Source organism: Oncorhynchus tshawytscha, linkage group LG22 (genome assembly GCF_018296145.1).
Source record: "Oncorhynchus tshawytscha isolate Ot180627B linkage group LG22, Otsh_v2.0, whole genome shotgun sequence".
Taxonomy (NCBI): Eukaryota; Metazoa; Chordata; class Actinopteri; order Salmoniformes; family Salmonidae; genus Oncorhynchus; species Oncorhynchus tshawytscha.
In genome coordinates, this window is record NC_056450.1 from 33,247,952 (window position 1) to 33,271,530 (window position 23,579).

Consider the following 23,579-nt stretch of genomic DNA (forward strand, 5'->3'; position numbering starts at 1 on the left):
GTCCAAGGCCACAACACTGTACAGCAAATGTTTTTCAGGGAGCCCAAGTTTACTGGGATACATGCCAGTGTTACCATAACCAGTGACAACATCTAAATGTGGTAAAAAGAAAACCCAACAACCAACAGGTGACATTTATATTCTATAACAGTGATGACTACCACTGTTTGACCAATCTCTGTTAACACACAACTAAAATGTTGGGAAACTTGGTTAGATGTTAGAGATTACTGTCTGACAGGTGAAAGTGTTAGATAAATAGTATTAATATTGATTATTGTATAGTAACAGTGATTATTGTAATATTAATAATGGTTATTGTAATATGAATAATGGTTATTGTAATATTAGTAGTGATTATTGTAATATGAATAGTGATTATTGTAATATTAATAGTGATTATTGTAATATGAATAGTGATTATTTTAATATTAATAGTGATTATTGTAATATTAGTAGTGATTATTGTAATATGAATAGTGATTATTGTATTATTAATAGTGATTATTGTAATATTAATAGTGATTATTGTAATATTAATCGTGATTATTGTAATATGAATAATGGTTATTCTAATATTAATAGTGATTATTGTAATATTAATAGTGATTATAGTAATATGAATAATGATTATTGTAATATGAATAATGACTATTGTAATATTAACAGTGATTATTGTAATATTAATAGTGATTATTGTAATATGAATAATGGTTATTCTAATATTAATAGTGATTATTGTAATATGAATAGTGATTATTGTAATATTAATAGTGATTATAGTAATATGAATAATGATTATTGTAATATGAATAATGACTATTGTAATATTAATAGTGATTATTGTAATATTAATAATGATTATTGTAATATGAATAATGGTTATTCTAATATTAATAGTGATTATTGTAATATTAATAGTGATTATTGTAATATTAACAGTGATTATTGTGATAGAGTATTATAATAGTGACGATTTTCTGACAGGTGCAAGTGTTTCAGCAGGAGTGTTCTTAATGGACTAAGATCCAGACAGACTCTGCGGTCACACCCAGGCACCAGAATGTATTCTCCCCAACATCAATGTCCCAGCTGTGTGCTCCTGAGTTAATGGACGAAGGTCCCCTCTACTACATCACAGTGTGTCCTCCCTCTGTGAGAATCTTAATGAAGGACATCCGTGAGTGTTACTGACTCATTTGCATCATGTTAGTCCCTGATTCAGACAGAGACAGTATCCACTGATACAGATACCTTCCCTGGTAAAACCCTGAGAGGGAGGGGACAAAAGCCAGTGCAGATGAATGGAAGGACTCTCTCAGTGAAAGTGTGTGTGAATGTGTGTAGATGTGTGTTATTGACAGGGTCAGAGAATGACAGCTTTCCTCCTTCCCAGTCTAGCTGCACTCTGATCCTCTGGGGATTCTGTCTCACTGTGAGGGGAGTGAGTGGCTGCTTTGGTACATGTGTTTTATAATCACCACCACCAAACAACACACCCCAGGATCCATCCCAATATCCACTGTCTCCCTTCCTCTGGACAGACTCTGTGATCACACCCAGGTACCAGTATATATTCTCCCCAACATCAATGTCCCAGCTGTGTGTTCCTGAGTTAAAACCTTCAAAACCCAGGACAGTTTCTTCCTCATCAAACCTCTCTGGGTTGTCAGGAAGCTGCTGTTTCTCATCACTGTATCTCACACTGGTCAGATCATCAGACAGGATGAGATGTGGGTGGGAAGTATTGGGGTCCAGAGTCACTGGAGCTGGACAGAGAGAACACAAACACACTATGTTAATTAATATGAAGGGGGAATACATTACTGTATATGATATATAATGCTATATGTTGTATGTTTTGTGTTATATTGTAACATTCGTCGGACCAAGGTGTAGCGTGGTAAGTATTCATTATGCCTTTTACGAATACTCAAAAAAAAATAAACACGATAAACGAAACAGTCCTGAACGGTGAACTAAAACACAGAACAGAAAATAAGCACCCACAACTCAAATGTGAAACCAGGCTACCTAAGTATGGTTCTCAATCGGGGACAACGATTGACAGCTGCCTCTGATTGAGAACCATACCAGGCCAAACACAGAAATCCCAAATCATACAGAAAAGAACATAGAAAACCCACCAAATTCACACCCTGAACATACTAAAAACAAAGACATAACAAAAGAACTAAGGTCAGAACGTGACAGTACCCCCCCCCCCAAAACCTGAACCTATAGGGGAGGGTCTGTCCGCGGTGGTGGCTCTGGCGCGGGACGTGGACCCGACTCCACCATAGTCTTTATCCGCCTTTTACCCCGCCTCCGCGGTGAGGTGGAATAGCCCGCACTGGGCTGTGCTGGCGAACCGGGGACACCATGCGTGGGGCTGGTGCCATGTACCCCGGCCCCAGGGGACGCGCTGGAGACCAGATGCGCTGAGCCGGCTTCATGGCACCTGGCTCGATGCCCACTCTAGCCCAGCTGATATGAGGCGCTGCTATGTACCGCACCGGGCTATGCCTGTGTCCTGGGGACACCGTGCGCCTCACGGCATAACACGGTGCCTGCCCGGTCCCTCTCTCTCCACGGTAAGCACGGGGAGTTGGCTCAGGTCTCCTACCTGACTTTAGCCACACTCCCCGTGTGTCGCCCCCAATACATTTTTGGGGCTGCCTCGGGCTTCCAACCTCCTCATACCGCCGCCTCTCCGCTTTCGCTGCCTCCAGTTCTGCCTTGGGGCGGCGATACTCTCCAGCCTGTGCCCAGGGTCCCTTGCCGTCCAGAATCTCCTCCCATGTCCAGGAGTCCTGAGATCGCTGCTGATGCCCGTTACCACGCTGCTTGGTCCTTTGGTGGTGGGTGTTTCTGTAACGGTTGTCTTCCTCCTCTGACGAGGAGGAGTAGTAAGGATCGGAGGACCAATGCGCAGCGTGGTACGTGTTCATTCTCTTTATTAAAACAAGCGAACACTGAAACAAAACAATAAACGACACGTGAAATAACTAACTGAAACAGTTCCGTGTGGAACAAACACTGACACAGAAATTAAACACCCACCAAACACAAGTGGGAAACCAGGCTACCGAAGTATGATTCTCAATCAGGGACAACAATTGACAACTGCCTCTGATTGAGAACCATAGCAGGCCAAACACAGAAATCCCAAATCATAGAAAAAAGAACATAGACAACCCACCCAACTCACGCCCTGACCATACTAAAACAAAGACATAACAAAAGAACTAAGGTCAGAACGTGACATATATACTGTTGAAGGTGTAAGTTTACAAACACTTAGGTTGGAGTCATTAAAACTTGTTTTTCAACCACTCCACAAATGTCTTGTTAACAAACTATAGTTTTGGCAAGTCGGTTAGGACATCTACTTTGTGCATGACACAAGTCATTTTTCCAACAATTGTTTAGAGACAGATTATTTCACTTATAATTCACTGTATCACAATTTCAGTGGGTCAGAAGTTTACATACACTAAGTTGACTGTGCCTTTAAACAGCTAGGAAAATTCCAGAAAATGTCATGGCTTTATAATCTTCTGCTCGGCTAATTGACATCATTTGAGTCAATTGGAGGTGTACCTGTGGATGTATTTCAAGGCCTACCTTCAAACTCAGTGCCTCTTTGCTTGCCATCATTGGAAAATCAAAAGAAATCAGCCAAGACCTCAGAAAAAACATTGTAGACCTCCACAAGTCTGGTTCATCCTTGGGAGCAATTGCCAAACGCCTGAAGGTACCACGTTCATCTGAACAAACAATAGTACGCAAGTATAAACACCATGGGACCACACAGCCGTCATACCTCTCAGGAAGGAGACAAGTTCTGTCTCCTAGAGATGAAAGTACTTTGGTGTGAATAGTGCAAATCAATCCCAGAACAACAGCAAAGGACCTTGTGAAGATGCTGGAGGAAACAGGCACAAAAGTATCTATATCCAGAGTAAAACAAGTCCTATATTTTATTTGTCACGTGCACCGAATACAACAGGTGTTGGTAGACCTTACAGTGAAATGCTTACTTACAGGCTCTAACCAATAGTGCGGAGATAAAAAATAAAAGTAGATGTGTGTGTGTGTGTGTGTGTGTGTGTGTAGGTAAGTAAAGAATTAAAACACCAGTAAAAAGACATTTGAAAATAAGAGTAGCAAGGGTATATACAGACACCTGTTAGTCAGGCTTATTGAGGTAGTATGTACATGTGGGTATGGTTAAAGTGACTATGCATATATGATGAACAGAGAGTAGCAGTAACGTAAAAAGAGGGGTTGGCGGGTGGTGGGACACAATGCAGACATAACCTGAAAGGCCGTTCAGCTAGGAAGAAGCCACTGCTCCAAAACCGCCATAAAAAAGCCAGACTACGGTTTGCAACTGCACATGGGGACAAAGATCGTACTTTTTGGAGAAATGTCCTCCGGTCTGATGAAACAAGACCAGAATTGTTTGGCCATAATGACCATCGTTATGTTTGGAGGAAAAATAGGGAGGCTTGCAAGCCGAAGAAGACCATCCCAACTGTAAAGCACGGGGGTGGCAGCATCATTGCAGGGGTGCTTTGCAGCAGGAGGGACTGGTGCACTTCACAAAATAGATGGCATCATGAGGTAGGAAAATTATGTGGATATATTGAAGCAACATCTCAAGGCATCAGTCAGGAAGTTAAAGCTTGGTCGCAAATGGGTCTTCCAAATGGACAATGACCCCAAGCATACTTCCAAAGTTGTGTCAAAATGGCTTAAGGACAACATAGTCAAGGTATTGGAGTGGCCATCACAAAGCTCTGACCTCAATCCCATAGAAAAATTGTGGGCAGAACTAAAAAAGTGTGTGCGAGCAAGGAGGCCTATACAAACCGGCGGCTCTGGCTATTCCACCTCGCCGCACGGGCCTGGCTACGGGGAGCATTCCTTCTGACAGTTACACCAGCTCTGTCAGGAGGAATGGGCCAAAATTCACCCACCTTATTGTGGGAGGCTTGTGGAAGGCTACCCGAAACATTTGACAAGTTAAACAATTTAAAGGCAATGCTACTAAATACTAATTCAGTGTATGTAAACTTCTGACCCACTGGGAATGTGATGAAATAAATAAAAGCTGAAATAAATAATTCTCTCTACTATTATTCTGACATTTCACATTCTTAATATAAAGTGGTGATCCTAACTGACCTCAAACAGGGAATTTTTACTAGGATTAAATGTCAGGAATTGTGAAAAACTGAGTATAAATGCATTTGGCTAAGGTGCATATAAACTTCTGACTTCAACTGTATGTGCACAATACTTATTGGAAGATCCTCTGAAAATGTACAAAGCAAATTTATGTTTTTTTTTAAACGTAGGTTGTGCTGCCATCCTCCTAGAAGGTAACAGATTATTTTATGGTTTCAATGGATTTAAATGGATACAATGGTTTAAATGGATTTTCATTGTGTTCCATTGTGTTTTTCGCCCCCTAGTGGAGCTTTCTGGTACTTAGACTGTAAGGAAAACAGGAAGAGACATGCAGAAGGAAACAGGAAGAGACGCCGAGAAGCAGCTAAAAACAACGCAACGGTGCAGGTCTTTCAGTGCAGATCTCTTGTCACGCTTCAGCCTTGTAAAATATTTGTTTGTAAATTCGATTCAAGCATATTGCTAGTGATGATAATCTTGTTATTGATATAATTTCTTACATATCAATGTTGGTTACATTTACTCATACAAATTGCAATGCCTTTCATGTATGTCGTCAGCTGTATTACTTTGCTCGTGCGTCATGCAAACAACGGGTAAAATATACAATACTGTAGTTTTGTTACTGTTTCTAGTGTAATATGCATTGTTATTCTACAGAGATGGTTGTATATTATTAGAGTAATGAAAGGAGTTAGCCAATTAACATATGAGTAACAATTAGCTATATGCTTGGTTATCATGCCAGAGTCATGGTACTGTAACAACCCGGGGTTTATAATCGCGGAAATCGAATCTGCCGTTTGAACATGCTTTTGCGGCACGGTCCCGTTTGAACATGCTTTTGCGGCACGGTCGATAGCGCACTGGACTTCGGGCTAGAAGGTCGAGGGTTCGAGGTCTGTTTCATTATAGTACCTTAGCACGTGCTTTGTATTTATGCAACTTCAAATGTTTATTGTACAGCTACATTATGTCGACGTGAATTGAATACTAAAGTATATTCTTTTCTGTATTTTGCAGTTTCACAACATAAACATTTTCAATATATTCATTCAAGAAAAGTCACGCCTTGGGAGTTTTATTGAAGACTTAGTTGTTAGCTATCTGTCTAGTTTTGCATGGGAACGCAACTCAAGGGCAGAATATAGGTCATTCTAAATATCATTCACTCTCTATTTTTTTCAGTATTGGAGAGTTACAGTATTGGTCCAATATACACTGTGTACAAAACATTTAAGAACACATTCCTAATATTCCGTTTGCTGGCCCATGTTGAATCCAATGCTTCCCATAGTGGACTATTGTAGATATTCACGGGAAAATGTTGAGCGTGAAAAGCCCAGCAGTGTTGCAGTTCTTGACACAAACCAGTGTCCCTGGCACCAACTACCATACCCATTCAAAGGCACTTACATATTTCGTCTTGCCTATCCCCCCTGTGAATGGTACACATACACAATCCATTTCTCAACTGTCTCAAGGACTAAAAATACTTCTTAAACCTGTCTCCTCCCCTTTATCTACACTGATTGAAGTGGATTTAACAAGTGACAGCAATAAGGAATCATATCTTTATCATTGAAAGAGCTGGTGTTCTTAATGTTTTGTACACTGAGTGTTTAATAGCCATTATATCTCAAAGACCTACTCACTGTAGTGAACTACTCCCTGCATCTTCTTCCAGACTCTGAACTGCAGGTTTCCCAGGTGCTTTGCCACATCGATCAGCGCTCCTGAAACCCTCTCTGGATCTGGCAGTGTACACTGGGCTCTGGAAGAACATTCAGGAGTCAGTGTTGCTGTGGGGTTTGATACAGAACCACAGAGAAGAGAGAGACATAATAAAGTCTCATTACCTTTTCACTGTATCCTTGTAGTTCTGTAGGGAAACAAAATAACATGTTAGTAGATGTATTGATCATAGAAAATCAATTACTACAATATTTATGTCATAATTGATATGGCAGTTGATTTATCAGAGGTAGATTAGTCCTTACCTGCAGGAATGAGATGTCCTCAGCTCCCAGCTCTTCTTCTATGGCTCTGATTGTGTCTGAAAGTGATGATATCTCTCTGCTCATCTTCTCAATCTTCTTCTTCATCATCTGACTCTTCTGCTCCTCTTCCTCCTTCAGTTCAGCTATCCTGGCTCTCTCTTCATGATATAGAAACTGATGAAGCTTCTCAAACCTCATCTTAATCAGCCTCTCTGTGTGCTGGGTCTGGCTCTGGAGACAGTAGAGAAGAATGTCAAAAATATAAATAATTGATTATCCATAATTCCACAGGGTTATGATGAATCTTCACAGTATCATTGTATTTGAGCTTCACTCTGTATTCTTACTTTGATGTGGTTGGTTGTTTGGTCACAGATCAGTTTAACTTCTCTGAAGACCTTCAATTTCTCCTGTAAGGGCTTCAGTGAAGTCTTGAGTTCCTCCTGGAAAGAAACAACATTTTAACGATATGCTGTGGGTAAAAGGATTGGATTCACACAGATCTTCATTCACATTCCACAATATATGCTGTAAGTCAAGTAGTGTTAAATACATCTCCTACCTTATGATCCAGTACAGCTTCATCTATTGGGCAGCAGTCATGACTTTTATGCTTTTTTGAAGTTTGACACACCAAACAGATGGGCTGTTTATCCTCCAGACAGAAGAGCTTGAGTTTCTCACTGTGTTGACTGCAGAGCACCTCAGGCCCTGCTGAAGCTCTCTGGCTTCTATCGTGTAAGTAGGCCTCACACAGGTTCTTTAAAACCAGGTTACAGGGGGGGAATTCCATTGATGATTTCTTTCTGCAGACTGGACATTCCCAAGATGTCTTCTGTTTCCAGTATTCCTCCAGACAGGCTTTACAGAAGCTGTGGCTACACAACAGGACCACAGGATCATTGAAGATGTCACAGCATACTGGACAGGAGAAATCATCCTCGGAGAGAGAAGCTTTAGAGGCCATTTCTCACAGCTTATCTCTCTGTTATGGCTTTTGAATTGAAGGTTTAGTTTCACTTTTGACAACTCTTTTGATGAATGTTTACTCTTGAAAAGTCAACTGAACTCAGAAATCTGTTTTACCTGCCATTGTTTCTTAGTCTTGAATCGTTGTTTTGATTGTTTACAAATATTATTGGTCATCCTATATGTCATATCAGTTTAGCTGAATGCTGAATAGCTGAATGTTACAGCGCTGTTCTGTTGTGAGCTTTGCTCCTTCCTGCTATACAAGTAAGTCAGGGGTGGGGCTCTCTGCTGAGTTGTCATTTATATTAGCTTGAGTCTGTGCAGGACACTTCCACTAGATGTCAGTGTTTGGTTAAATATAACCTGATTTTTATGGTCCAATGTTACCGCTTTTGTCTCAATTTCAAATAATTTCTGTATAATTTAAAAATATATAAAATAGCTTCTTAGCAAAGAGCAATTTCTCATGTATTCGTTTTGCTTGGACTGTCTTAGTGGGAAAGGGAAACATGAAAACTAGCTGTTATTGGAAGAGAGGATTTGGTCTTATTGTCACCAGGAAGACCAAAACTCCATCCCACCATCCCAATGAGGAGTGTGCTCACCAATCCCACCCCCCATCCCAATGAGGAGTGTGCTCACCAATCCTACCCCCCATCCCAATGAGGAGTGTGCTCACCAATCCCCACCCCCATCCCAATGAGGAGTGTGCTCACCAATCCTACCCCCATCCCAGTGAGGAGTGTGCTCACCAATCCCACCCCCATCCCAATGAGGAGTGTGCTCACCAATCCTACCCCCATCCCAATGAGGAGTGTGCTCACCAATCCCACCCCCCATCCCAATGAGGAGTGTGCTCACCAATCCTACCCCCATCCCAATGAGGAGTGTGCTCACCAATCCCACCCCCATCCCAATGAGGAGTGTGCTCACCAATCCTACCCCCATCCCAATGAGGAGTGTGATCACCAATCCCACCCCCCATCCCAATGAGGAGTGTGCTCACCAATCCCAATGAGGAGTGTGCCACCCCCATCCCAATGAGGAGTGTGCTCACCAATCCCACCCCCATCCCAATGAGGAGTGTGCTCACCAATCCACCCCCATCCCAATGAGGAGTGTGCTCACCAATCCCCCCATCCCAATGAGGAGTCTGCTCACCAATCCTACCCCCCATCCCAATGAGGAGTGTGCTCACCAATCCTACCCCCATCCCAATGAGGAGTGTGCTCACCAATCCTACCACCCATCCCAATGAGGAGTGTGCTCACCAATCCTACCCCCCATCCCAATGAGGAGTGTGCTGACCAGACTTTTCTCAAATCCTTCAATTCTGTACTAATCCTTAAATCTCCAGTTAAAAAACCAAACTGTATAAAAATGTGCTCACCAATCCTACCCCCATCCCAATGAGGAGTGTGCTGACCAGACTTTTCTCAAATCCTTCAATTCTGTACTAATCCTTAAATCTCCAGTTAAAAAAACCAAATGGTATAAAAATGTGCTCACCAATCCTACCCCCCATCCCAATGAGGAGTGTGCTCACCAATCCTACCCCCCATCCCAATGAGGAGTGTGCTCACCAATCCTACCCCCATCCCAATGAGGAGTGTGCTCACCAATCCTACCCCCATCCCAATGAGGAGTGTGCTCACCAATCCTACCACCCATCCCAATGAGGAGTGTGCTCACCAATCCCACCCCCCATCCCAATGAGGAGTGTGCACCCCCATCCCAATGAGGAGTGTGCTCACCAATCCACCCCCAATCCCAATGAGGAGTGTGCTCACCAATCCTAGTGTGCTCACCCCCCATCCCAATGAGGAGTGTGCTCACCAATCCTACCCCCATCCCAATGAGGAGTGTGCTCACCAATCCTACCCCCATCCCAATGAGGAGTGTGCTCACCAATCCTACCCCCATCCCAATGAGGAGTGTGCTCACCAATCCCACCCCCATCCCAATGAGGAGTGTGCTCACCAATCCTACCCCCATCCCAGTGAGGAGTGTGCTCACCAATCCCATCCTACCCCCCATCCCAATGAGGAGTGTGCTCACCAATCCTACCCCCATCCCAATGAGGAGTGTGCTCACCAATCCCACCCCCATCCCAATGAGGAGTGTGCTCACCAATCCTACCCCCATCCCAATGAGGAGTGTGCTCACCAATCCCACCCCCATCCCAATGAGGAGTGTGCTCACCAATACCCCCCATCCCAATGAGGAGTGTGCTCACCAATCCCACCCCCATCCCAATGAGGAGTGTGCTCACCAATCCTACCCCCATCCCAATGAGGAGTGCTCACCAATCCTACCCCCATCCCAATGAGTGTGCTCACCAATCATCCCCACCCCCATCCCAATGAGGAGTGTGCTCACCAATCCCACCCCCATCCCAATGAGGAGTGTGCTCACCAATCCTACCCCCATCCCAATGAGGAGTGTGCTCACCAATCCTACCCCCCATCCCAATGAGGAGTGTGCTCACCAATCCTACCCCCATCCCAATGAGGAGTGTGCTCACCAATCCTACCCCCCATCCCAATGAGGAGTGTGCTCACCAATCCTATCCCCCCCATCCCAATGAGGAGTGTGCTCACCAATCCTACCCCCCATCCCAATGAGGAGTGTGCTCACCAATCCTACCCCCATCCCAATGAGGATGCTCACCAATCCTACCCCCATCCCAATGAGGAGTGTGTTAAAAAACCAAACTCCCAATGAAAAGTGTGCTCACCAATCCTACCCCCATCCCAATGAGGAGTGTGCTCACCAACCAGACTTTTCTCAAATCCTTCAATGAGGAGTCTGTACTAATACCCCCATAAATCTCCAGTTAAAAACCAAACTGTCCCAATAAAAGTGTGCTCACCAATCCTACCCCCCCCATCCCAATGAGGAGTGTGTCTGACCAGACTTTTCTCAAATCCTTCAATTCTGTACTAATCCTTAAATCTCCAGTTAAAAAAACCAAATACCCCCATATAAAAGTGTGCTCACCAATCCTACCCCCATCCCAATGAGGAGTGTGCTCACCAATCCTACCCCCATCCCAATGAGGAGTGTGCTCACCAATCCTGAGGAGTGTGCTCACCCCCCCATCCCAATGAGGAGTGTGCTCACCAATCCTACCCCCCATCCCAATGAGGAGTGTGCTCACCAATCCCAATCCTACCCCCATCCCAATGAGGAGTGTGCTCACCAATCCCACCCCCCATCCCAATGAGGAGTGTGCTCACCAATCCCACCCCCAATCCCAATGAGGAGTGTGCTCACCAATCCTACCCCCCATCCCAATGAGGAGTGTGCTCACCAATCCTCATCCCAATGAGGAGTGTGCCCCAATCCTACCCCCATCCCAATGAGGAGTGTGCTCACCAATCCTACCCCCATCCCAATGAGGAGTGTGCTCACCAATCCTACCCCCCATCCCAATGAGGAGTGTGCTCACCAATCCTATCCCCCCATCCCAATGAGGAGTGTGCTCACCAATCCTACCCCCATCCCAATGAGGAGTGTGCTCACCAATCCACCCCCCATCCCAATGAGGAGTGTGCTCACCAATCCTACCCCCATCCCAATGAGGAGTGTGCTCACCAATCCTACCCCCATCCCAATGAGGAGTGTGCTCACCAATCCTACCCCCATCCCAATGAGGAGTGTGCTCACCAATCCTACCCCCATCCCAATGAGGAGTGTGCTCACCAATCCTACCCCCATCCCAATGAGGAGTGTGCTCACCAATCCTACCCCCATCCCAATGAGGAGTGTGCTCACCAATCCTACCCCCATCCCAATGAGGAGTGTGCTCACCAATCCTACCCCCATCCCAATGAGGAGTGTGCTCACCAATCCTACCCCCCATCCCAATGAGGAGTGCTCACCAATCCTACCCCCATCCCAATGAGGAGTGTCTCACCAATCCTACCCCCATCCCAATGAGGAGTGTGCTCACCAATCCTACCCCCATCCCAATGAGGAGTGTGCTCACCAATCCTACCCCCCATCCCAATGAGGAGTGTGCTCACCAATCCTACCCCCATCCCAATGAGGAGTGTGCTCACCAATCCTACCCCCATCCCAATGAGGAGTGTGCTCACCAATCCTATCCCAATGAGGAGTGTGCTCCCCCATCCCAATGAGGAGTGTGCTCACCAATCCTACCCCCCATCCCAATGAGGAGTGTGCTCACCAATCCTACCCCCATCCCAATGAGGAGTGTGCTCACCAATCCTACCCCCATCCCAATGAGGAGTGTGCTCACCAATCCTACCAATCCCCCCATCCCAATGAGGAGTGTGCTCACCAATCCTACCCCCATCCCAATGAGGAGTGTGCTCACCAATCCTACCCCCATCCCAATGAGGAGTGTGCTCACCAATCCTACCCCCCATCCCAATGAGGAGTGTGTGCTCCACCAATCCCCTACCAATCCCCCCATCCCAATGAGGAGTGTGCTCACCAATCCTACCCCCATCCCAATGAGGAGTGTGCTCACCAATCCTACCCCCATCCCAATGAGGAGTGTGCTCACCAATCCTACCCCCATCCCAATGAGGAGTGTGCTCACCAATCCTACCCCCATCCCAATGAGGAGTGTGCTCACCAATCCTACCCCCATCCCAATGAGGAGTGTGCTCACCAATCCTACCCCCATCCCAATGAGGAGTGTGCTCACCAATCCTACCCCCCATCCCAATGAGGAGTGTGCTCACCAATCCTACCCCCATCCCAATGAGGAGTGTGCTCACCAATCCTACCCCCCATCCCAATGAGGAGTGTGCTCACCTACCCCCATCCCAATGAATCCTACCCCCATCCCAATGAGGAGTGTGCTCACCAATCCTACCCCCCATCCCAATGAGGAGTGTGCTCACCAATCCTACCCCCCATCCCAATGAGGAGTGTGCTCACCAATCCTACCCCCATCCCAATGAGGAGTGTGCTCACCAATCCTACCCCCATCCCAATGAGGAGTGTGCTCACCAATCCTACCCCCCCCATCCCAATGAGGAGTGTGCTCACCAATCCCACCCCCATCCCAATGAGGAGTGTGCTCACCAATCCTACCCCCATCCCAATGAGGAGTGTGCTCACCAATCCCACCCCCCCATCCCAATGAGGAGTGTGCTCACCAATCCCACCCCCATCCCAATGAGGAGTGTGCTCACCAATCCTACCCCCATCCCAATGAGGAGTGTGCTCACCAATCCTACCCCCATCCCAATGAGGAGTGTGCTCACCAATCCTACCCCCATCCCAATGAGGAGTGTGCTCACCAATCCTACCCCCATCCCAATGAGGAGTGTGCTCATCCCAATCCTACCAATCCCCCCATCCCAATGAGGAGTGTGCTCACCAATCCTACCCCCATCCCAATGAGGAGTGTGCTCACCAATCCTACCCCCATCCCAATGAGGAGTGTGCTCACCAATCCCTACCCCCCATCCCAATGAGGAGTGTGCTCACCAATCCTACCCCCCATCCCAATGAGGAGTGTGCTCACCAATCCTACCCCCATCCCAATGAGGAGTGTGCTCACCAATCCTAGTGTGCTCACCAATCCTACCCCCATCCCAATGAGGAGTGTGCTCACCAATCCTACCCCCATCCCAATGAGGAGTGTGCTCACCAATCCTACCCCCATCCCAATGAGGAGTGTGCTCACCAATCCTACCCCCATCCCAATGAGGAGTGTGCTCACCAATCCTACCCCCATCCCAATGAGGAGTGTGCTCACCAATCCTACCCCCATCCCATGAGGAGTGTGCTCACCAATCCTACCCCCCATCCCAATGAGGAGTGTGCTCACCAATCCTATCCCCCCCATCCCAATGAGGAGTGTGCTCACCAATCCTACCCCCATCCCAATGAGGAGTGTGCTCACCAATCCTACCCCCATCCCAATGAGGAGTGTGCTCACCAATCCTACCCCCATCCCAATGAGGAGTGTGCTCACCAATCCTACCCCCATCCCAATGAGGAGTGTGCTCACCAATCCTACCCCCATCCCAATGAGGAGTGTGCTCACCAATCCTACCCCCATCCCAATGAGGAGTGTGCTCACCAATCCTACCCCCCATCCCCCCATCCCAATGAGGAGTGTGCTCACCAATCCTACCCCCATCCCAATGAGGAGTGTGCTCACCAATCCTACCCCCATCCCAATGAGGAGTGTGCTCACCAATCCCACCCCCATCCCAATGAGGAGTGTGCTCACCAATCCTACCCCCATCCCAATGAGGAGTGTGCTCACCAATCCTACCCCCATCCCAATGAGGAGTGTGCTCACCAATCCTACCCCCATCCCAATGAGGAGTGTGCTCACCAATCCCACCCCCATCCCAATGAGGAGTGTGCTCACCAATCCCTACCCCCATCCCAATGAGGAGTGTGCTCACCAATCCTACCCCCATCCCAATGAGGAGTGTGCTCACCAATCCTACCCCCATCCCAATGAGGAGTGTGCTCACCAATCCTACCCCCATCCCAATGAGGAGTGTGCTCACCAATCCTACCCCCATCCCAATGAGGAGTGTGCTCACCAATCCTACCCCCATCCCAATGAGGAGTGTGCTCACCAATCCTACCCCCATCCCAATGAGGAGTGTGCTCACCAATCCTACCCCCATCCCAATGAGGAGTGTGCTCACCAATCCTACCCCCATCCCAATGAGGAGTGTGCTCACCAATCCTACCCCCATCCCAATGAGGAGTGTGCTCACCAATCCTACCCCCATCCCCCCCATCCCAATGAGGAGTGTGCTCACCAATCCTACCCCCCATCCCAATGAGGAGTGTGCTCACCAATCCTACCCCCATCCCAATGAGGAGTGTGCTCACCAATCCCCTACCAATCCCCCCATCCCAATGAGGAGTGTGCTCACCAATCCTACCCCCCCATCCCAATGAGGAGTGTGCTCACCAATCCTACCCCCCATCCCAATGAGGAGTGTGCTCACCAATACCCCCATCCCCTACCCCCCATCCCAATGAGGAGTGTGCTCACCAATCCCACCCCCATCCCAATGAGGAGTGTGCTCACCAATCCTACCCCCATCCCAATGAGGAGTGTGCTCACCAATCCTACCCCCATCCCAATGAGGAGTGTGCTCACCAATCCTACCCCCATCCCAATGAGGAGTGTGCTCACCAATCCTACCCCCATCCCAATGAGGAGTGTGCTCACCAATCCTACCCCCCATCCCAATGAGGAGTGTGCTCACCAATCCTACCCCCCATCCCAATGAGGAGTGTGCTCACCAATCCTACCCCCATCCCAATGAGTGTGCTCACCAATCCTACCCCCATCCCAATGAGTGTGCTCACCAATCCTACCCCCATCCCAATGAGGAGTGTGCTCACCAATCCTACCCCCCCCATCCCAATGAGGAGTGTGCTCACCAATCCTACCCCCCATCCCAATGAGGAGTGTGCTCACCAATCCTACCCCCATCCCAATGAGGAGTGTGCTCACCAATCCTACCCCCATCCCAATGAGGAGTGTGCTCACCAATCCTACCCCCATCCCAATGAGGAGTGTGCTCACCAATCCTACCCCCATCCCAATGAGGAGTGTGCTCACCAATCCTACCCCCATCCCAATGAGGAGTGTGCTCACCAATCCTACCCCCATCCCAATGAGGAGTGTGCTCACCAATCCTACCCCCCATCCCAATGAGGAGTGTGCTCACCAATCCTACCCCCATCCCAATGAGGAGTGTGCTCACCAATCCTACCCCCATCCCAATGAGGAGTGTGCTCACCAATCCTACCCCCCATCCCAATGAGGAGTGTGCTCACTACCCCCATCAATCCTATCCCCCCCATCCCAATGAGGAGTGTGCTCACCAATCCTACCCCCATCCCAATGAGGAGTGTGCTCACCAATCCTACCCCCATCCCAATGAGGAGTGTGCTCACCAATCCTACCCCCATCCCAATGAGGAGTGTGCTCACCAATCCTACCCCCATCCCAATGAGGAGTGTGCTCACCAATCCTACCCCCCATCCCAATGAGGAGTGTGCTCACCAATCCTACCCCCATCCCAATGAGGAGTGTGCTCACCAATCCTACCCCCATCCCAATGAGGAGTGTGCTCACCCACCCCCATCCCTGACCCCCCATCCCAATGAGGAGTGTGCTCACCAATCCTACCCCCATCCCAATGAGGAGTGTGCTCACCAATCCACCCCCCATCCCAATGAGGAGTGTGCTCACCAATCCTACCCCCATCCCAATGAGGAGTGTGCTCACCAATCCTACCCCCCATCCCAATGAGGAGTGTGCTCACCAATCCTACCCCCATCCCAATGAGGAGTGTGCTCACCAATCCCAATCCCCCCCATCCCAATGAGGAGTGTGCTCACCAATCCCACCCCCATCCCAATGAGGAGTGTGCTCACCAATCCTATCCCAATGAGGAGTGTGCTCACCAATCCCCCCCATCCCAATGAGGAGTGTGCTCACCAATCCTACCCCCATCCCCCATCCCAATGAGGAGTGTGCTCACCAATCCTACCCCCATCCCAATGAGGAGTGTGCTCACCAATCCTACCCCCATCCCAATGAGGAGTGTGCTCACCAATCCTATCCCCCCATCCCAATGAGGAGTGTGCTCACCAATCCCCCCCATCCCAATGAGGAGTGTGCTCACCAATCCTACCCCCCATCCCAATGAGGAGTGTGCTCACCAATCCTACCCCCATCCCAATGAGGAGTGTGCTCACCAATCCTACCCCCATCCCAATGAGGAGTGTGCTCACCAATCCTACCCCCATCCCAATGAGGAGTGTGCTCACCAATCCTACCCCCATCCCAATGAGGAGTGTGCTCACCAATCCTATCCCCCCCATCCCAATGAGGAGTGTGCTCACCAATCCTACCCCCCATCCCAATGAGGAGTGTGCTCACCAATCATCCCATGATGCTCACCAATCCTACCCCCATCCCAATGAGGAGTGTGCTCACCAATCCTACCCCCATCCCAATGAGGAGTGTGCTCACCAATCCTACCCCCCATCCCAATGAGGAGTGTGCTCACCAATCCTACCCCCATCCCAATGAGGAGTGTGCTCACCAATCCCCATCCCCCCATCCCAATGAGGAGTGTGCTCACCAATCCTACCCCCATCCCAATGAGGAGTGTGCTCACCAATCCTACCCCCCATCCCAATGAGGAGTGTGCTCACCAATCCTACCCCCATCCCAATGAGGAGTGTGCTCACCAATCCACCCCCATCCCAATGAGGAGTGTGCTCACCAATCCTACCCCCATCCCAATGAGGAGTGTGCTCACCAATCCTACCCCCATCCCAATGAGGAGTGTGCTCACCAATCCCACCCCCATCCCAATGAGGAGTGTGCTCACCAATCCCACCCCCATCCCAATGAGGAGTGTGCTCACCAATCCTACCCCCATCCCAATGAGGAGTGTGCTCACCAATCCTACCCCCATCCCAATGAGGGTGTGTGCTACCCCCATCCCAATCCTAATCCCCCCCATCCCAATGAGGAGTGTGCTCACCAATCCTACCCCCCATCCCAATGAGGAGTGTGCTCACCAATCCTACCCCCATCCCAATGAGGAGTGTGCTCACCAATCCCACCCCCATCCCCCCATCCCAATGAGGAGTGTGCTCACCAATCCTACCCCCATCCCAATGAGGAGTGTGCTCACCAATCCTACCCCCATCCCAATGAGGAGTGTGCTCACCAATCCTACCCCCATCCCAATGAGGAGTGTGCTCACCAATCCTACCCCCATCCCAATGAGGAGTGTGCTCACCAATCCTACCCCCATCCCAATGAGGAGTGTGCTCACCAATCCTACCCCCCATCCCAATGAGGAGTGTGCTCACCAATCCTACCCCCATCCCAATGAGGAGTGTGCTCACCAATCCTACCCCCATCCCAATGAGGAGTGTGTCCACCCCCAATCCTATCCCCCCCATCCCAATGAGGAGTGTGTGCTCACCAATCCTACCCCCATCCCAATGAGGAGTGTGCTCACCAATCCTACCCCCATCCCAATGAGGAGTGTGCTCACCAATCCTGCCCCCATCCCAATGAGGAGTGTGCTCACCAATCCTACCCCCATCCCAATGAGGAGTGTGCTCACCAATCCTACCCCCATCCCAATGAGGAGTGTGCTCACCAATCCTACCCCCATCCCAATGAGGAGTGTGCTCACCAATCCTACCCCCATCCCAATGAGGAGTGTGCCACCAATCCTACCCCCATCCCAATGAGGAGTGTGCTCACCAATCCTACCCCCATCCCCATCCCAATGAGGAGTGTGCTCACCAATCCAATCCCCCCCCATCCCAATGAGGAGTGTGCTCACCAATCCCACCCCCATCCCAATGAGGAGTGTGCTCACCAATCCCTACCCCCCATCCCAATGAGGAGTGTGCTCACCAATCCCACCCCCCATCCCAATGAGGAGTGTGCTCACCAATCCCCCCCCATCCCAATGAGGAGTGTGCTCACCAATCCACCCCCCATCCCAATGAGGAGTGTGCTCACCAATCCTACCCCCATCCCAATGAGGAGTGTGCTCACCAATCCTACCCCCATCCCAATGAGGAGTGTGCTCACCAATCCTACCCCCATCCCAATGAGGAGTGTGCTCACCAATCCTACCCCCATCCCAATGAGGAGTGTGCTCACCAATCCTACCCCCCCCCATCCCAATGAGGAGTGTGCTCACCAATCCTACCCCCATCCCAATGAGGAGTGTCACCAATCCTACCCCCATCCCACCAATCCTACCCCCATCCCAATGAGGAGTGTGCTCACCAATCCTACCCCCATCCCAATGAGGAGTGTGCTCACCAATCCTACCCCCCATCCCAATGAGGAGTGTGCTCACCAATCCCACCCCCATCCCAATGAGGAGTGTGCTCACCAATCCTACCCCCATCCCAATGAGGAGTGTGCTCACCAATCCTACCCCCATCCCAATGAGGAGTGTGCTCACCAATCCTACCCCCCATCCCAATGAGGAGTGTGCTCACCAATCCTACCCCCATCCCAATGAGGAGTGTGCTCACCAATCCTACCCCCATCCCAATGAGGAGTGTGCTCACCAATCCTACCCCCCATCCCAATGAGGAGTGTGCTCACCAATCCTACCCCCATCCCAATGAGGAGTGTGCTCACCAATCCTACCCCCATCCCAATGAGGAGTGTGCTCACCAATCCTACCCCCCATCCCAATGAGGAGTGTGCTCACCAATCCTACCCCCATCCCAATGAGGAGTGTGCTCACCAACCACCCCCATCCCAATGAGGAGTGTGCTCACCAATCCTACCCCCATCCCAATGAGGAGTGTGCTCACCAATCCTACCCCCATCCCAATGAGGAGTGTGCTCACCAATCCTACCCCCATCCCAATGAGGAGTGTGCTCACCAATCCTACCCCCATCCCAATGAGGAGTGTGCTCACCAATCCCCCCTGTATTCTGCTTGTTATAAAAAGTTCAAATACAAATGTACCCATCTACTCAGGATAAAAATCATTTTACTAGCAAATTCCTCAAACAATATAAAGTAAACTTGGCTTCTACAGTTATCCCATCTCAATGTAATGTTGAGAATAAGACCTATAATGATCCTGATGTTATCTCATTTGAATGTAACTTTTTTTCGTGAATTTTTTATTTATTTATGTTTATTTTACCTTTATTTAACTATTAATATACTATTCAAAATCAAATTCATTATTATGTAGGCTAACTCAGATTTTTTTAAATGTAGTCAAGACAAGTTATGCACCAAAGATATCTTAAATCAGAATATTTCTTTCTGTTTTTCTGCCTCGTGTAATAAGTGGTAGGCTATGTATTGTATAACGGCACAATCATTATTATAATCAAGGTTGTCTTTTTTCGGGCTTTTATAGTATATAGGCAAATGTGTATGCAAAGCTCCAGTATGTAAACTCAGCAAAGAAATATCCCTTTTTCAGGACCCTGTCCTTCAAAAGATAAATTGTAAAAATCCAAATAACTTCACAGATCTTCATTGTAAAGGGTTTAAACACTGTTTCCCATGCTGTTCAATGAACCATAAACAATTAATGAACATGCACCTGTGGAATGGTCGTTAAGACACTAACAGCTTACAGACGGTAGGCAATTAAGTGCACAGTTATGAAAACACCTAAGACAGCGCTACAGTTAGACAGGACGGACAGCTGATCGTCCTCGCAGTGGCAGACCATGTGTAACAACACCAGCACAAGATCAGTACATCTAAACATCACACCTGCAGGACAGGTACAGGATGGCAACAACAACTGCCCAAGTTACACCAGGGACGCACAATCCCTGCATCAGTGCTCAGACTGTCTGCAATAGGCTGAGAGAGGCTGGACTGAGGGCTTGTAGGCCTGTTGTAAGGCAGGTCCTCACCAGACATCACCCGCAACAATGTCGCCTATGGGCACAAACCCACCGTCGCTGGACCAGACAGGACTGGCAAAAAGTGCTCTTCACTGACGAGTTTCGGTTTTGTCTCACCAGGGGTGATAGTTGTATTTGCGTTTATCGTCGAGGGAATGAGCGTTACATCGAGGCCTGTACTCTGGGGCGGGATCGATTTGGAGGTGGAGGGTCCGTCATGGTCTGGGGCGGTGTGTCACAGCATCATCAGACTGAGCTTATTGTCATTGCAGGCAATCTCAATGCTGTGCGTTACAGGGAAGACATCCTCCTCCCTCATGTGGTACCCTTCCTGCAGGCTCATCCTGACATGACCCTCCAGCATGACAATGCCATGTCTGTGGAACTTGTTCAGTTTATGTCTCAGTTGTTGAATCTTATGTTCATACAAATATTTACACATGTTAAAGTTTAAATGGATCTTTGGAATTAATCATCACCTAAAAAAGCACTGTCCATTTAGTTGTAAGGCTTTGAAACAACATCCACAATGTCCATGTTTTCCACTCAGTTTCAACTTGTTGTTCCTTCTTCAAATTGATCAATGACTGTGAGGAGAGTTTTAAAAGCACATGCTGTTTTTAGGATGTGTTTGATGTGAGTTTTGATAGCATTTTCATTGATGTCAGAGTGGTTAGAGGGACAATAGAGCCCTGAGTACCAGACCATTAGCAACCTGATGATCGTTAACGGGTTGAGTACTACTAACACATGTCCAGAGTGCAGTCAGGGATTACCACGACTCAACAATCACATAGAATTTTTTACTGTGGTTACGACTGTGTGTAATGCGGTCACTGCAACAGCTTTAGTCGAGAGCGGTGCATTTGCCATACCAAGCGACGATACAGCCAGTCAAGATGCTCTCGGTGGTGCAGCTGTAGAACTTTTTGATAATCCGAGGGCCCATGCCAAATCTTTTCAGGCTCTTGAGGGGAAGAGTCGCTGCCGTGCCCTTCACGACTGTGCGGATGTGTGTGGACCATATTAAGTCCTTAGTGATGTGGACGCCAAGGAACTTGAAGCTCTCGACCATCTCCACAACAGTCCCATTGATGCTGATGGACGGGTGCTCTCCCCTCTTTCTACTATTGGCCACAATCAGCTCCTTGTTCTTACTGATGTTGAGGGAGAGGTTGTTGTCCTAGCACCGCATTGCTAAGTCTATGACCTTCTCCCTGTAGGCTGACTCATCACCGTATGTGATCAGGTCTTCCACTGCCATGTTGTCAGCAAACTTGGTGATGGTGTTGGAGTCATACGTGGCCATGCAGTTGTGGGTGAACAGGGAGTACAGGAAGGGAGTACACACTACTGATGGGCATTCGTGTGGAGGGTGGAGCTGTGTTGTTGCCTACCATCACCACCTGGGGCCCGCCAGTCAGGATGTCTAGGATCCAGTTGCAGAGGGAGGTGTTCAGTCACAGGGTCTCCAGCTTGGTGATGAGGTTGGAGGGCACTATGACGTTGAATGCTGAGCTGTAGTCTATGAACAAAATTCTCACATAGTTATCTCCTGCCTAGGTGGGAGGTGGGAGAGGGCAGTGTGGAGTGCAATTGAGATTACAGCATCTGTGGATCTGTTGGGGTAGAATGCGAATTGTAGTAGGTCTAGGATGTATGGGGTGATGGTGTTTATGTGTGTTATGACCATCCTTTCAAAGCACTTCATAATTACAGATGTGAATGCTATAGGGTGATAGTCATTTAGGCAGGTAACTTTGGAGGTCTTGGGAACAGGGACAATGCTGGTCAGTTTAAAACATGTTTGGATTACAGATTGGGACAAGTTCAGACTGAAAAGGTCTGTGAAGACACTTTCCAGCTGCATTGCTCATGCTTTGAGAACACGCCCTGGTATTCCGTCTGGCCCGGCGACCTTTTGAGTGTTAACCTGTTTAAACGTTTTGCTCACATCGGCCACTGAGGCAAGATCACACAGTCTTCTGGAAAAACCAGGGCTTTCACGCAAGGTACAGTTTCCCTTTGTAATCTAAGCCCTGCCACATACGATGAGCATCGGAGCCGGTGTACTAGGATTGTACCTTCCTCCAAAATTGTCCTTTTGCATATTTGATGTCTCGTCGGAGGTTGTAGCGTGCTTTCTTGTATGTGTCAATGCCTGTGTCTTGTTACTTATAAGCCCTAGCTGTAGCCTTTAGCCCAGTGGGGATATTGCCTGTAATCCATGGTTTTTGGTTTGGATACGTTCTTATAGTCACTGTGGGGACAACATTGTCTAAGCACTTGTGACTGTTGTGGTAAACTCAATGTTATCAGATTAATCCCGGGAACATATCAGTCTGTGCTAGTAAAACAGTCTTGAAGCCTTGTGTCTATTTCATTCGACCACTTCGTATTGAGTGCATCACTGGTACTTCCTATTTGAGCTTTTGTTAGTAAACAGGAAGCAGGGGAATAGACTCATGGTCCGATTTGCCAAAGGGAGGATGAGGGAGGGCCTTGTATGCGTTTCTGTGGGTAGAATTAAAGTAGTCTAGAGTGACTCAGGACACGTGTTGGTATTAGTGAGGTAGGATGGTTTTAAGTCTCCCCGTGTTAAAGTCTCCATCCACTATAAGCGCTGCCTCTGGGTGAGTGGTTTCTTGTTTGTTTATGACCCCATACCATTCATTGAGAGCCAAAGTGGTGTTGGCTTGTGGAGGGATGTAGACAGCCGTGATAATTACGGATGAGAAGTTTCTTGCTAGATAAAAGGCTCTGCAGCTTAGAATTAGGTATTCTATATCAGGTGAGTAAAAGCTAGATATTGTACTTCACACATGAAGCAGCACACCAGTTGTTATTTATGAAAAACACACTCCACCTCTTTTCGACTTCCCGGAAGCCACTGTCCGATCCTACCGCTGCACAGAGTACTATGTGCATAGCATCATCATCCGGCCACGTTTCAGTAAGACATAATATTGCAGATTTTCAAGTCTCTGATAGGAGACTCT

General features: G+C 48.0%; 1 protein-coding gene across 1 annotated transcript; it reads right to left on the minus strand.

Moving 5' to 3' along the window:
* Window positions 1-28: 28 nt before the first annotated feature.
* On the minus strand, window positions 29-8,518 carry LOC112222333 (nuclear factor 7, brain-like). Its single transcript, XM_042304104.1, has 6 exons — window positions 7,762-8,518; window positions 7,547-7,642; window positions 7,200-7,430; window positions 7,059-7,081; window positions 6,855-6,973; window positions 29-1,769 (listed from the first exon to the last, which is right to left on the minus strand). Exons 1-6 carry the CDS (start codon window positions 8,164-8,166, stop codon window positions 1,222-1,224), a joined length of 1,422 nt encoding a protein of 473 aa, XP_042160038.1. The 5' UTR covers window positions 8,167-8,518; the 3' UTR covers window positions 29-1,221.
* Between the last annotated feature and the right edge of the window lie 15,061 nt (window positions 8,519-23,579).

Coding starts and splice junctions, on each gene's coding strand:
- LOC112222333 (XM_042304104.1), bottom strand. CDS start 8,166: ATGGCCTCTAAAGCTTCTCTCTCCGAGGATGATTTCTCCTGTCCAGTA. Junction 6,974..7,058: donor TACAAGGATACAGTGAAAAG/GTAATGAGACTT, acceptor ATGTTCTTCCAG/AGCCCAGTGTACACTGCCAG. Junction 1,770..6,854: donor GCAGGGAGTAGTTCACTACA/GTGAGTAGGTCT, acceptor CTCTCTGTCCAG/CTCCAGTGACTCTGGACCCC.